The following is a 12,699-nucleotide window of genomic DNA, read 5'->3' on the forward strand; positions in this document are numbered from 1 at the left end:
ATTACCACTGTTCTGCAGAAGATGTAATTAAACACACAGTGACTAAGCAGAACCATGTGAAAAGGGCATGGCTTTGAATTCAGATTTCCCTGAACAGCTAAGAGCTGAAAAACCAGCCATTGGAGTAACAGTTCAGGGGGGAGGAAAAAATAAAAAGAGCAAATACAAAAAGAGCATTTGTGATAAACAGTAGATATTTCCTAGAAATGAAGGAGCCCAAGAGATAGAAGGCACTACCATAAGCAATTAAAAAGCCTGTGCATGTGCCCAGGTTCTGTAGGTGTGCACGATACTTTCCAAACAAATTGAAGATCCGTTCTAAGCAATTAAGAGATGAGTAGGGTGAGATACTATAATGAACTTCAGGGTACCTTGCCTGCAATCTTGATTGGTATTTTCCTTTCCAGACTATCCTTGGCATTCAATGTGAGCTACAAAAGCAACTCCGAAACTTTATATCCTTGGACCAGCTTCCCATGACACCCCGGTACAGCGACGGCAAGTGCTCCGAAGGAGCAAAGCAGCTGAGATTCGCAGCCGTCCCCTCAGTGTTCGGGAAAGGCATCAAGTTTGCCATCAAGGACGGAATCGTGACGGCCGACGTCATCGGGGTGGCCAACGAGGACAGCCGGCGCATCGCCGCCATCCTCAACAACGCCCACTACCTGGAGAACCTGCACTTCACCATCGAGGGCAGGGACACGCACTACTTCATCAAGCTGGGCTCGCTGGAGGAGGACCTGGCGCTGATGGGCAGCACGGGCGGGCGGCGCATCCTGGAGAACGGCGTCAACGTGACGGTGTCGCAGATGACGGCGGCGCTGGGCGGGCGCAGCCGCCGCGTGGCCGACATCCAGCTGCAGCACGGCGCGCTCTGCTTCAACGTGCGCTACGGCTCCACGCTGGAGGAGGAGAGGAACCACGTGCTGGAGAGCGCCAGGCAGAGGGCCGTGGCCCAGGCCTGGACTAAGGAGCAGAGGCGGCTGCAGGACGGGGAGGAAGGAATCCGGGCGTGGACAGACGGAGAGAAGCAGCAGCTTCTGAGCACCGGGCGGGTGCAAGGCTACGATGGATATTTTGTTTTATCTGTGGAGCAGTATCTCGAACTTTCTGACAGTGCCAATAATATTCACTTCATGAGACAGAGTGAAATAGGCAGAAGGTAACAAAGAAAATCTCTGCCTTTGCGTCACCAAAGACTGCCTGTTTTTAAACGTAAAATGGTTTATTGTATTGGTTTTTCTAGATCAGAACTCTGTATATATAAACATAGAGGAAAAAAACATATCCAACTGCCTTTAAATGTGACAGAAGATGGTATTTTAATATCGTTTGTTTAACTCTTTGAGAGATGACAGTGACAATTTTTAGTTCTTGTGTGGCAGTATTCAAAACTTTCAGAAGCAGAGCCCTGGGGCACGACCTGCGTGCAAGAGGCCGGGGCCACCGCACAGCCCTGCGGGGTGGAGGGGAGCACCTCTGCTCTGCCTTCCCCTAAAGAAACACCAGGTTTTTGTTGTTGTTGATTTCATAATTCACCAGGTATTTAAATGGTTACAGAGCCTGATTCTGCAACCCGTGTTTACTGGGTGTCTTTTACCCCAGTGAGATGTCCCATAAGTTCAAGGGATTGCATACAGAAACCAGACTGTATGGAAACGTCACAGCTGCTCACTGACCCCATATGTTCCTCACAGTTAAAAGCTGAGGGATTTTCTGGCCTGGGAAGTGTGACTTGGGTTGAACTCAGTACGTCCAAGGATGTCCCCTCTGCTGGGCCTTGGCCACCCCTCACTGCTCCCTGCTGACCATCACCTTGTGCCCACTGGTGCCTGCCAGGCCTTTCTCCCAGGGTTTTCCTGGGACACCCCAGGCTCCAGCAGCACTCAGCTGCCAGGCTGCTGGGTGGCACCGTGCTGGCCAGGCTGCAGCCAGGGATGGGGTGGCTAAAGCAGGCTTAGAGGGCACTGGGGGCTCTCCATGGCATGAGTGCTCCAGGCTGGGCTTTAGCCCAGTGCTTGGGGACACCCCAGTGGGAGCCCCCACAGAGCAGGATCAGGCTGTGCATCATCAGTCCTGCCTGTGGTCACTGGGCCAGGACTTGCCTTCACACAGATCATTTGGAAGATGCAGTGTTGTTGGGTTTAGGCATCATGGTTTTTTCATCTCAAATCAATAATCCTGTTCTAGTACTCATTTTTTCGAGTCTGAAGATTGGTGGGTTGGGAGTTGATGAACCTAAGTGTGGATAGTAAATATGTTGATAAACATAGAACATTTCGGGGATGACTCTTCACTTTTCAGCTCAATATCTAGAGCACATAGGAAAGCATTATATTGCATGGACAGAAACTTTTATTTCCCAAGGTAACATGCACTACTGGCACAGTTACTTCATAGCAGCATAGGTGATCCTTCCTCCAGCTTGTCATTTCTGAAAACCTGATTATCAGGGGGTGGGTCGGGCACACAGGGAGGGGGGAATGGGCAAGCAGTTTTCCAGGGGGATCTGGAAGTCTTTTTATAGAGCCTGTGTATCCATAACAGTGAAGTTATTGCACATTTCTTTCAGAACAGACATAATAAATATATTGAAACAATTTCTGCTCGTATGTACAGAAGCCAAGAAAGTGTATTCTTTATCTCTCTGCCTTTTTTTTCCCCCAGGTTTGGGTTTGTTGGTTTTGGTTTTTTTTTTCTCCTTTGTTTTTGGGCAAGTGGAGCAGACTGTACCCAAGTTAGAGATGAGCCTGACTGGACCCCTGAGATCTGAGCCCCTCGCTGGGGGCTGAGCTCAGGTCTCAGCCTCAGCCCATTTCTGTCTCTGCCCAGATTCCTTCTGCTCCCCTGGGAGCCAGCACAGCTTTGGGGGTGCAGGGTCAGGCTGAGGGAGCCTGGCCCCCAAATCCTCCTCTGTCCCCAGCCAGGGGGACCCGTGGACCAAAACCTGCACCTACTCCTTGTGATCAGGCTCATCATTAACTAATGTACAGGACAGGGAGCTGGCAGCTTCCAGGTTTGACAGCTCAGATTTCTGTAATTTTCCATCAGATCACAGAGAATTTGAATACCTCCACACCAGCCTAAAAATGGACCTTAAAATCCTCAAGCCTCTAATCCTTTTAATCAATGGAAGAATAATTTATGAATTGTATATAGAGAGTGCATTCATAAATGTGATGATGTATTTTATCACTGATCCAAGATGTCAATATTAGAGTCTATTTTACTTATATTTTAAGCAATTATACTTTTTTGCAATTCACTAATGAGGATCATTTTCAAACTGCTTTAATATCCATTATAAACGAATATTTGGAGCTATTAGAGTTACCTTGAACTGTGCATTTCTAGTATGTAATACATATTTAGTTAGCTTGTGCCTTTAGTTTCTTAAAGTTATATTTGTATTATATGCAGGAAATGCACTTTGTATTACCTACAGTTGTGGTTTTTAATACTGCCTTGATTACTGTTGTTCTCATGTTATGCCAAAAGGTCAAAGAGTTAAATGTGCTACAAGTTTGTCTTTGAAAGTAGATTTGGCATTTTCCCATTTCCTGGTGCAGTCTAAGGTACATTTTGAACAATATTTCTTATGAGAAAACAGTTTCATTAAGACTCATGTGGCATTACATGGCCCAGTTACAAAAGCAAAAAAAAAAATGCCTTCATCATACCAGTTTCTTAAATTTAGGGAACTAAATATAAATGTCGTGTTGAGATGACAGTGCTCAAGAAACAAGTTATTGCTGAAAGAAGCAAGCAGGGGAGATTGAAGTCATATCACATCTGGGCCAGCCAGCAGTGATTTGTGAGAACTACATGAACAAATAGCTTTGGACTGTCTTGTTCATGAACAACCTCAGATGGAGGCCAGGAATATGTCAGTCTCCATTTTTTTTCCCTGAATAGTTAGAGCAGTTTCTCATTGGGTTTTTGGTGGGTTTGGGTTTTTTAATATAGTTTTTTTCTTTTTTTTTCTTTTTTTTTTTTTTAATTTTGTATTTTGCACAATAACCTAGAGACCCAGTTGAGAAAAAAAGAAAAACAATAGCATGGAAAATTTTACTGTTATTTAGATCAGATAATTTGATGCTAGCATTCTGCACTGCAAACAAAGGTTCTGAAAGAGGGGGAAATAAAAATAATTAAGCTATAAAATAAATTTAAATAAAAATAAATAAAATCCACTATTGCACACTATCTTGTAGCAAAGTACCTACCATGAGAAATACGTGCTATATTTTTTACGACAGCCAAACAAATAGTGTGTGACAATAAACATTTCCTTTGCTTTCATATTTATTTAGTAAATCTAGAACATTTCAAAGTTATAAATATATATATATAGATATCTATGTAGAACATAGCCAAATAAAATATATATGAAAACTGGTCAATGTGCCACTGGGTCTGCACACCTTGGCTCTTTGTTGTGAGCCCTCTGCTGTCCCTCAGCCGGGCACTGGGCAGGGGTGGCCCTGTGCCCTGGGTCCCCTGCAGCCCCTGCCCTGGGGACAGCCAGGACAGCTCCTCTGGGGACAGCCAGGACAGCTCCTGCCCTGGGGACAGCCAGGACAGCTCCTCTGGGGACAGCCAGGACAGCTCCTGCCCTGGGGACAGCCAGGACAGCTCCTGCCCTGGGGACAGCCAGGACAGCTCCTCTGGGGACAGCCAGGGTGCTGCTCCAGGAGGCAAAGGGCTTCGGGCAGAGGAGCTCGTGCTGTAGCTGAGCCCAAGGAGACGGGCAGGGCCTGGGGTGTCCATGGCTCCGGGGTGGTGACACCGCAGGGACACCCTGGGGACACTTCGGTGTGCCATTCTGGGGACAGCCCAGTGCCATCTCGGTGCCCTGATGTCACCCTGGGGACACCCCCCGGTGCCAGCCGGCTCAGGCTGCCCGGCAGCCCCGAGGGTTTCCCTTCCAGGGCTGTTGTTTGAAGCTCTCCTTGACCCAAAGCACGACCAGGGGGAAGGACCAGGGGATCCCTGCCAGGCAGGGCTGGGAGGGCTGGAGTTGGACTCGCTGTGGATTCGTCTGGGCATTTGTCACCTGCCATTGTTTGTCTAAGGAAACGTGTTTGACAATTTCCAGTTTTTCCTTAGATCTCGTGGTGGACTTTAGCCTTTTAATAAATGTTAGTATATCAGATCGTGTCCTTGACAGTATTTTACTTGTATGAACCATGATAAAACATTAAAATCTTCATACTTTTCTGGCAGAAGTGTCAATAAACAAGAAGGAGAAGCATAGCATACGATATATGTCAAAGTAATGTTCCTTTTTAGCTTTCTCATCAACAGTAAAAAATGTTTACAATGTATGCCGAGATCTTCACTTTCTGTCTAACACCGGTTAGAGGTTCTGATCTTACAGAAATTGTGTTATAATGGCCTCAGCCTCGTTGCTAGGAAACAATAGATCCCAATTTTTTTATTCCTGCTCTAACTCCTGTGCTGAATAGTGACTGGATACTGTACAGGTTTATGTTATATGGCTGCAGTTAAATGGTCTGATGCATTTTGCTCTGGGTTTCAGACCAGAAGCATGCATTTTCTACAAGAACATCCCAGCAACACACTGTAAATATTGAAAAGTTAATATATTATGTGTCGATATTTGAAAAAGAAAGTACTTTGACTATTTCATTTTTAAAAAATAAAGGTGCAAACTTATGGCATGTGACGTTGTCTTTATTCACATCAGTGTTTGATATATTCTGGTCATGTCAGTAAAAGGTGCTTCCATAGAGCTAAATGAGGACTTCAGCCAATATTGACTGACTCAAAAGTTGGGGGCAGGATGTTGCTTAGCAAGATTTAATTTTACTTCTGACTTGCCAAAGTTCATGCTTATAACTCTGCAGGTTTCACTGCAGGTGAAATCCCAGCCAGTTCCTGTGTAAAGGTTATTATATTTCATCAAAGCAAATGCAAGAGAAAAAATATTCTGTTAAATGCCTTTGCTCTCCTGGTAACAGAGTGGGGGAAGTCAATGTTGCTGGCAGTGCGAGTAGCAAAGTTTAAATATCTGCATATTAAATATGTTCCTTAGATCTGCCTCAAATAGATGATGATGAATGATTCTGTGTTATCAAACAGGAAAACAAACCATTAAAAGCCCAGTGCCTGCAGCAGAGAAGGAGCACATGAATGCAAGGGCACAAGGAGGGTTCTGACGCATCTGTTGCAAGCCCCGGGACTTCTCCAACTTCTCAGGTCAGGTCAGGTCTGGAGCCGGTTCAAACCTTGGGGGGGGAGAAAGGAAGGAGGGGAAAAAAACAAACAGAAGCAGCGGGGGGAAGAAAAACAGCGGCAGGGGCAGCTGGAGAGCAGAGCAAAGCAAAGAAAAGCGAAGAAGGCAAAAGCAGCCGAGCCAGCTGAAGCAAGAGCTGAAACAGCCAAGCAAGAAAAAAGAGAGAAGGAACTGCAGGCTCCCGCCCAAGAGGGCGAGGTTCAACTGGGAGACATAACAACATATCCAAGATATGGGATGGATATATGGGATAGGAGACAGCTCAACCTAGAACATTCCACCCCTTATCCCATATATCCATCCAATTAAAACTTTCATCTCACTTACTCAGACCTTCAACACTTACACATTTCCGTCCGTCTTACTTGCTCAGACCTTCGACACTTACACATTTCCTTCTGTTTCATGTCTAACTGATCTAACACGCAGACAATGGTAGTAACATTCAGCAAAGTACAAGTACCCCATATTCAGATCTCCCTGAGGTACACATCGCATTGTTCCATCTTTCTGCATTATCCACCACGTACAACCCGGTCCTCGAGCAGAGACAACTCCACGGATGGGTTTGCCTGTATTTGAGTCAGGGTTGATCCATACTGTCTTTCCCAACAAACCTCTAACATGGGCCACTGGGACTTTATCTCCATCTACTACATTAAGGTGCTGGGACTGAGCAGGACCTGCTCGGTTGGTGGAACCTCGGGTGTTAACTAACCAGGTGGCTTTTGCTAAATGCTGCTCCCAGTTTTTTAAGGACCCTCCACCCAACGCCTTCAGGGTGGTTTTTAACAGCCCATTGTACCTCTCCACTTTACCCGAGGCTGGTGCACGGTAGGGGATATGATATACCCATTCAATGCCATGTTCCCTAGCCCAGGTTTTAATAAGATTATTTTTGAAATGAGTCCCATTGTCTGACTCAATTCTCTCGGGAGTGCCGTGCCTCCAAAGGACCTGCTTTTCAAGGCCCAGAATGGTGTTGCAGGCTGTAGCATGAGACACAGGGTAGGTTTCCAACCATCCTGTGGTGGCTTCTACCATGGTCAGCACATGACGCTTGCCTTGGCGGGTTTGAGGCAGTGTGATGTAATCAATCTGCCAGGCCTCCCCATACTTGTATTTAGACCACCGTCCTCCATACCAGAGAGGCTTCATCCGCTTGGCTTGCTTAATGGCAGCACATATTTCACAGTCACTGATAACTTGAGAAATGCTGTCCATGGTTAAATCCACCCCTCGGTCTCGTGCCCTCTTATAGGTGGCATCTCTACCTTGGTTAAAGGAAAGGTTACGTGGTGAAAAACCATGAACAGCTGGGCTGGGCAAGAACCAAGTAGGAGGGCTGAGGTGAGGAGGAAGCAATTCCAAAGGGGTGGGTGCTGCTGTAGAAAAGGGAATAAAACCAGCCTGGGGTATTTGTAGGGCAGATTATTGAGTGCTGCAGCGGGGCAGCTCCGGGGAGCAGGGGAGGGCTCGGTGCAGGCAAGGCTGGAGCTGAGGGAGCTCAGAGCTGCAGAGGAGCACCACTGCCTTCACTGGGGACAGAGCAGGGGACACGGGGAGCTACAGAGCCACCTGCCAGAGCAGGGGACACGGTGCAGCGGGGGGACAGGGCAGCAGCGAGGGGCTGAGCCCAGTGGAGCTGCAGCCTGGAGGAGATGGTGGGAAGGAAGCAGGTGATGCTGACATCATGTGGGAACTCATACCCACAAAATGCAGCTGCTGCCCTCTAGAAGGGTCTGTACTGTAGCTCTTCACACCTAAGTCATTGAGGGAAATCAATATCATTTCCATATTCCTGTTCCCATTACCAAGCATCTACTTCTTGTCTCACAGGCACCATCAGCTTCTCTCTGTTTCCACCTTGTCTAAGCCTACAGCAATTCCAGACCCTTGGGTACCCAAATGAAACAATACAAGCCTGTGTCTTAATAATTTACACCAGAAACTGAAATGACATTCCCAGCTTTAAACAGAAATGGCATCTTCTGGCCTATTTTATGTATTTTTCAGAAGAACAATGCACTTCTGGAGCCAAGCACAGTCACAGCAGTTATCCCCAGCTCACTGCACCGCAAACCTGCTGCTGCTGCCTGTGTGCTGCAGGTTTTCCACATGCAGCCCCAGCCTCCAGGCAACAGGACAGACAGTTCTAGAGGAAACAGCAAAGTTCTCTCCACTGCAGGCAGCCCTGCCACTGTGCAGTCACCTGCCAGGGCTGATTTCCAGGCACACCTGGGTCCCGTTCCTGCCCCAGGAGGGGCCAGGTGAAGGGGGTTAGACCCCACCCTTGGCAAGCAGAAGAGCTCCCTGGGGGCTGCACACACACACTGCCAGCAGCCAGCAGCTCAGGAGCCTTTGGGGAAGCCTTTTGGGTTTGCAAAGCTGCAGAGGAACTGCCAGGAACCAGGTGCAGCAGGCTCACAGCAGGCTGGGAAACCTTTAATGCAGGGAGGAGAAGGGGAAGCTCAAGTGACAGCAAACCAGCAGCCAGTGCATTTGCTGTGTTATGTAACGAGAAAAAAAGCCTTTAAATATTTTATGGAAGAGGAAATGGTGCTGGATCTGCCACTGTATGCACTGTATGAAGGTAAGACTAATCTCAACCAACATGCACATGTACAAAGAAGGCACAGAGCACATGGATGGTGTAAAATGCGATGGGACAGTTCACTGCAGATGAAATTTGGCTTTCAGTTAGACAGAAACTGAGTAATGGACTGAAAATGCCTCAACCACAGCTCTGTAACTATTTCCCACTAGGCCCTGTTAAGATGGGGCTGTTCATTTATTCACTTACTCCTATTGCTGCTTTATAAGAATCTTGTGCTTCACAGAAGATCTTTCATTGCTTCCACTGTCTCACACACTCAGAGGGGGTGAAAAGATAAGGCCGAAAGGTTTATCAGTTGCTGCTTGGAGCATCCCCACCTTGCTGAATCCTGGACTTGCAGCTCACTTGGCTCTGTCATTGGTCACATCCAACTTGCCTCCAGTGACAGGTGAAAACGAGGCAGGTGTGGGGCTGTTACCAGGCAGGTGAAATTCAGCCACTTTTGTTCTCCCTGAATCTATGGCCTTTCAACTTGGGTTAGAAAACAAGTGCATGTGTGTGAGCAGTAAGATCTGTCCCATGAGAACCCAGAAAGAGAACATGTAAAGAACCTGAATCTTAGCACAAATCACTTTCTGATAGAAATGAATAAATAAATTAAGTCAACAGGTGCAGCACACGAGGCCTGTGAACACTGTAAAAAAGAAGTGATGTGAATAAAGAATTGGCTTTTCCCGCATGAAGAAAATGGAGTCTCGCCTGCCTTATAACAAGATCTGATGACCCGAGGGGATCGCAGGAGGGGGAAAAGGAAAGGAGGCGGGGCCCAACCGAACCGGCACCGGGAATACACAAAGTCGGGAACAAGGAGCCCACAAACGAAATTCAAGCGGCGAGTGCACAAAGCAGAGAAAAGGCTGCGGGGACAAACAGCCACGGGACGGCCCAAAATACACAAAATAGAGACAGGAACGGGACGGGGAGAGCGCGGGAAGCAAACACAGGAACAAACAGGGAAACAAATATACAAACAAACACAGAAATAAACACAGAAACAAGCCCAGTGTCTGGGTCCGCAAACATATGCAGGGGACCTGATGGTTTGTTTTAAGGATTTCAGAGCGCAAAAGACACCGCGGGGGACAACTCAGTTACTCAATGAAAAATGCACCTTTATTTAGTGCCACCAAAATGCGATAGTGGGGAGAGAAATAAAGAATAATAAGAAAAGATAGAGGAGAAGGGGATTATAGCTACCAACGTGGAGGGACGAGTCCTCGAGGCCGAGATGCCCATAGACACGATCTTCTCCAGTGGGGTGTACACGAAGGTGAGCAGGGGTCTCCAGGGTTTTATAGGTTGGTCAAGGTGGGGACCAAAGCAAGTGGCACAAAGCCAAAGCAGGAGCCACCTGTGCTGAAGCAAAATGTGGGGCCCAGAGCCAGAGCAGGAACTTCCCGTGCTGAGGTTGGGTGCTCAGGGACAAGCTGCACACCGTACGAGCAGTACTCTGGTATGGACAGACCAGTTTGGGCAAGCAGCCTTGCCTCAGTCCACTGTGACCAGTTCCATTGTTTTTGCACTCCGTTCTCATGGAGATGCAGACCAGTCCTCTGAGACTTGGCAAACATTCCACCTCAGCGAGGCCAGGGCTCCTTTCGGAGTCTGGGGTCTCAGTCCTCTGTCACTGGAGACATATCAATATATGTCAGACATATCAAATGATATCAGTGACAATACTGTGTCACTGGAGAGGCATATCACATCCTGGGACAGACTCTGACACCAGAAACAAGCCAGCTCCCGGGGGTGAGCACGGGCTGAAATCGCACTGCGGGCACTGAGCCGAGGGAGGACAAAAACCCCCGGGAGGGTCCCAAAACCCGCGGAAGGCACGGGCACACACGGGAGCTGGTGAGACACGAGCCCGAATCGCTGGAGGGCACGGCCGAGAGCAGGTAAATGGCTCGTGTCAGTGGAGAACGGGCTGGGGACCGCGGAACAGCACGGAGCCGAGCCGCGGAGTCCGCCAGTGACATCGGGGGAGGGCTGCGGGCTGGAGCCGGGGACACAGGGGACACCAAGAGCCCCTCAAATAGACACCGTGCGAGCTACGCGCCGAGGATGATCCGCGCCGGGAAGCGTCACACCCGGGACTACGGACATCTCCACGGAGTAAAAATCACCGATTTTGAGATCAAGACTTCGCACCGAAAATTCGCTCCGTGGAGCGCAACAGCCACGTAACTACGCGCAAACTGCACGGCGTAACCACGAATTTTGAGATCAAGGACATCGCATTGGAAAATTCGCGCCGCGCATAGACCGCAGAGTAACGGGCTGAGTGAGAGTTTAAAAATAGAGGCAACAGCAGGAAATCTTAGCTCATGCATTTCAGCCGATAAAAAAGCGCTAAAACGTGTGTAGGCACTTAAATTGCACAAACGGGATAAACCAGGGTCAAAGGGAATCGCGGACTTTATTGCTGTGGTGTCAAAAAAAATCTGAGAGTAGATGTACAAATTGTCCTTTCTATAGAAAGATGGGACGAGTTGGGGCAGATTTTGTTGGCAACGACCACAGGCGAAGATATGGTGGCCACAAAGTCGTTAGCTACATATTTATTAGAAACTCGTTTAAAAAATTACACTCAGCTGTGAAGGGACCGCAGCTGCTGCGGCTACCGCCCCCCCGCGGCCTCCAGAGACCTCTCTGTCAGTACCTCCTGTGTCTCTAGATCCGTCTCTGTTCCCTAGATGGAAAAGCTACCTTCTATTTCCGGTTTTCATGTTGAAAAGACTATTAAAAAGGTTGAATCCACTTCGAAAAAGTTTTCAGCGTAAGCCACGCGCGGACGCCGCGTGGAAACCCGAACAAAAATCCCGGAAGCGGAAACGGTGTGGGTGGGCCTCAGTAACATAGTTCCGACGGAAACAGTGTCCCAGTGCGTGGGGTTCCGGCTTCCGCTGCCGGGACCGCGGCGGCTCGCGGTGAGTTTGATACAGAAAATGCTCGAGTCCCGGTCGGTTCTCAGCTCCATGCGGAACGCGCGAGCTCTGCAGGCGGCAGGAACCGGCCACATTTTCTGGGCACAGCGCCTCCCACAAGCTGAGGGCTCCGAGGCCGTTCCTTCCCGAGCCTACAAGCCCTTTGTGTGTTTTTTTTAACTTTTCTGTGTTTGTTTTCGGTGTTTCCCCCCCTTTTTGGTACATACGGCCTTTAGAGGGCGTTTTGTGTTGCTTTTTTCCCCTCTGGGTTTCCCCCGCGGGTGTCCGGGGCTGTGCCGGTCCGCTCGGCTCCCTTGTCCCTGTCCCCCGCCTCGGCGCAGAGGTGGCTTCTGACTAACTCTGTTTAATAAAGCTTACGTACTGTGTTTGTGTGCCTTGAAAACGTGTTAATATAGGCTTTTAAAGTTTATTTGTTTTCTGACTGAACTCTAATTTTTACAGTATTGTGGTTGCTGGAGAGATAGAAGCCGTAAATGCAGTTCTTTATTAACTAGCAAAGATTTCAACACAGGCTGATTTCTTTCATAAGAATGTTAACAGATTTGCCAGATGAAATTACACAAAGTACAGTCACAAGAATCTACTCAGCTGTTCAGCATACTTCATCCCTTCCTATTCATAACAAAAAGACATGCAAGCAAAAAGCTTTACAGCCCGAAAAAGCAAATCCTTCATGCCTCACATCAGAGCAGTTGGTTTGATGAGCAGTGAGTTAGTGGGGAGCCTCGTGGTGACACTTCTGGAGATCTTCAGGAACTGCTGGAATGACAAACAGCTCACCCAAGGCAAGGACACTTGAATGTAAACAATTCTCCTAAGGTAGGAAAGAGGACTTGCCCAATTCTACAGAAACGCCAATCGGAACAAAAGCAAAG

At 48.1% G+C, this 12,699-nt stretch overlaps 1 protein-coding gene across 1 annotated transcript in view; it reads left to right on the plus strand.

Moving 5' to 3' along the window:
- LOC136370355 (teneurin-1) overlaps window positions 1-1,677 on the plus strand; it is a 112,319-nt gene extending 110,642 nt beyond the window's left edge. The window contains exon 26 of the mRNA XM_066333718.1: window positions 408-1,677. Coding sequence (XP_066189815.1) covers window positions 408-1,166 — 759 coding nt within the window. The 3' untranslated portion in view covers window positions 1,167-1,677. The remainder of the gene's footprint in view (window positions 1-407) is intronic.
- Window positions 1,678-12,699: the final 11,022 nt, after the last annotated feature.

Source organism: Sylvia atricapilla, chromosome 21 (assembly GCF_009819655.1).
Source record: "Sylvia atricapilla isolate bSylAtr1 chromosome 21, bSylAtr1.pri, whole genome shotgun sequence".
In the NCBI taxonomy this organism is placed as follows: Eukaryota; Metazoa; Chordata; class Aves; order Passeriformes; family Sylviidae; genus Sylvia; species Sylvia atricapilla.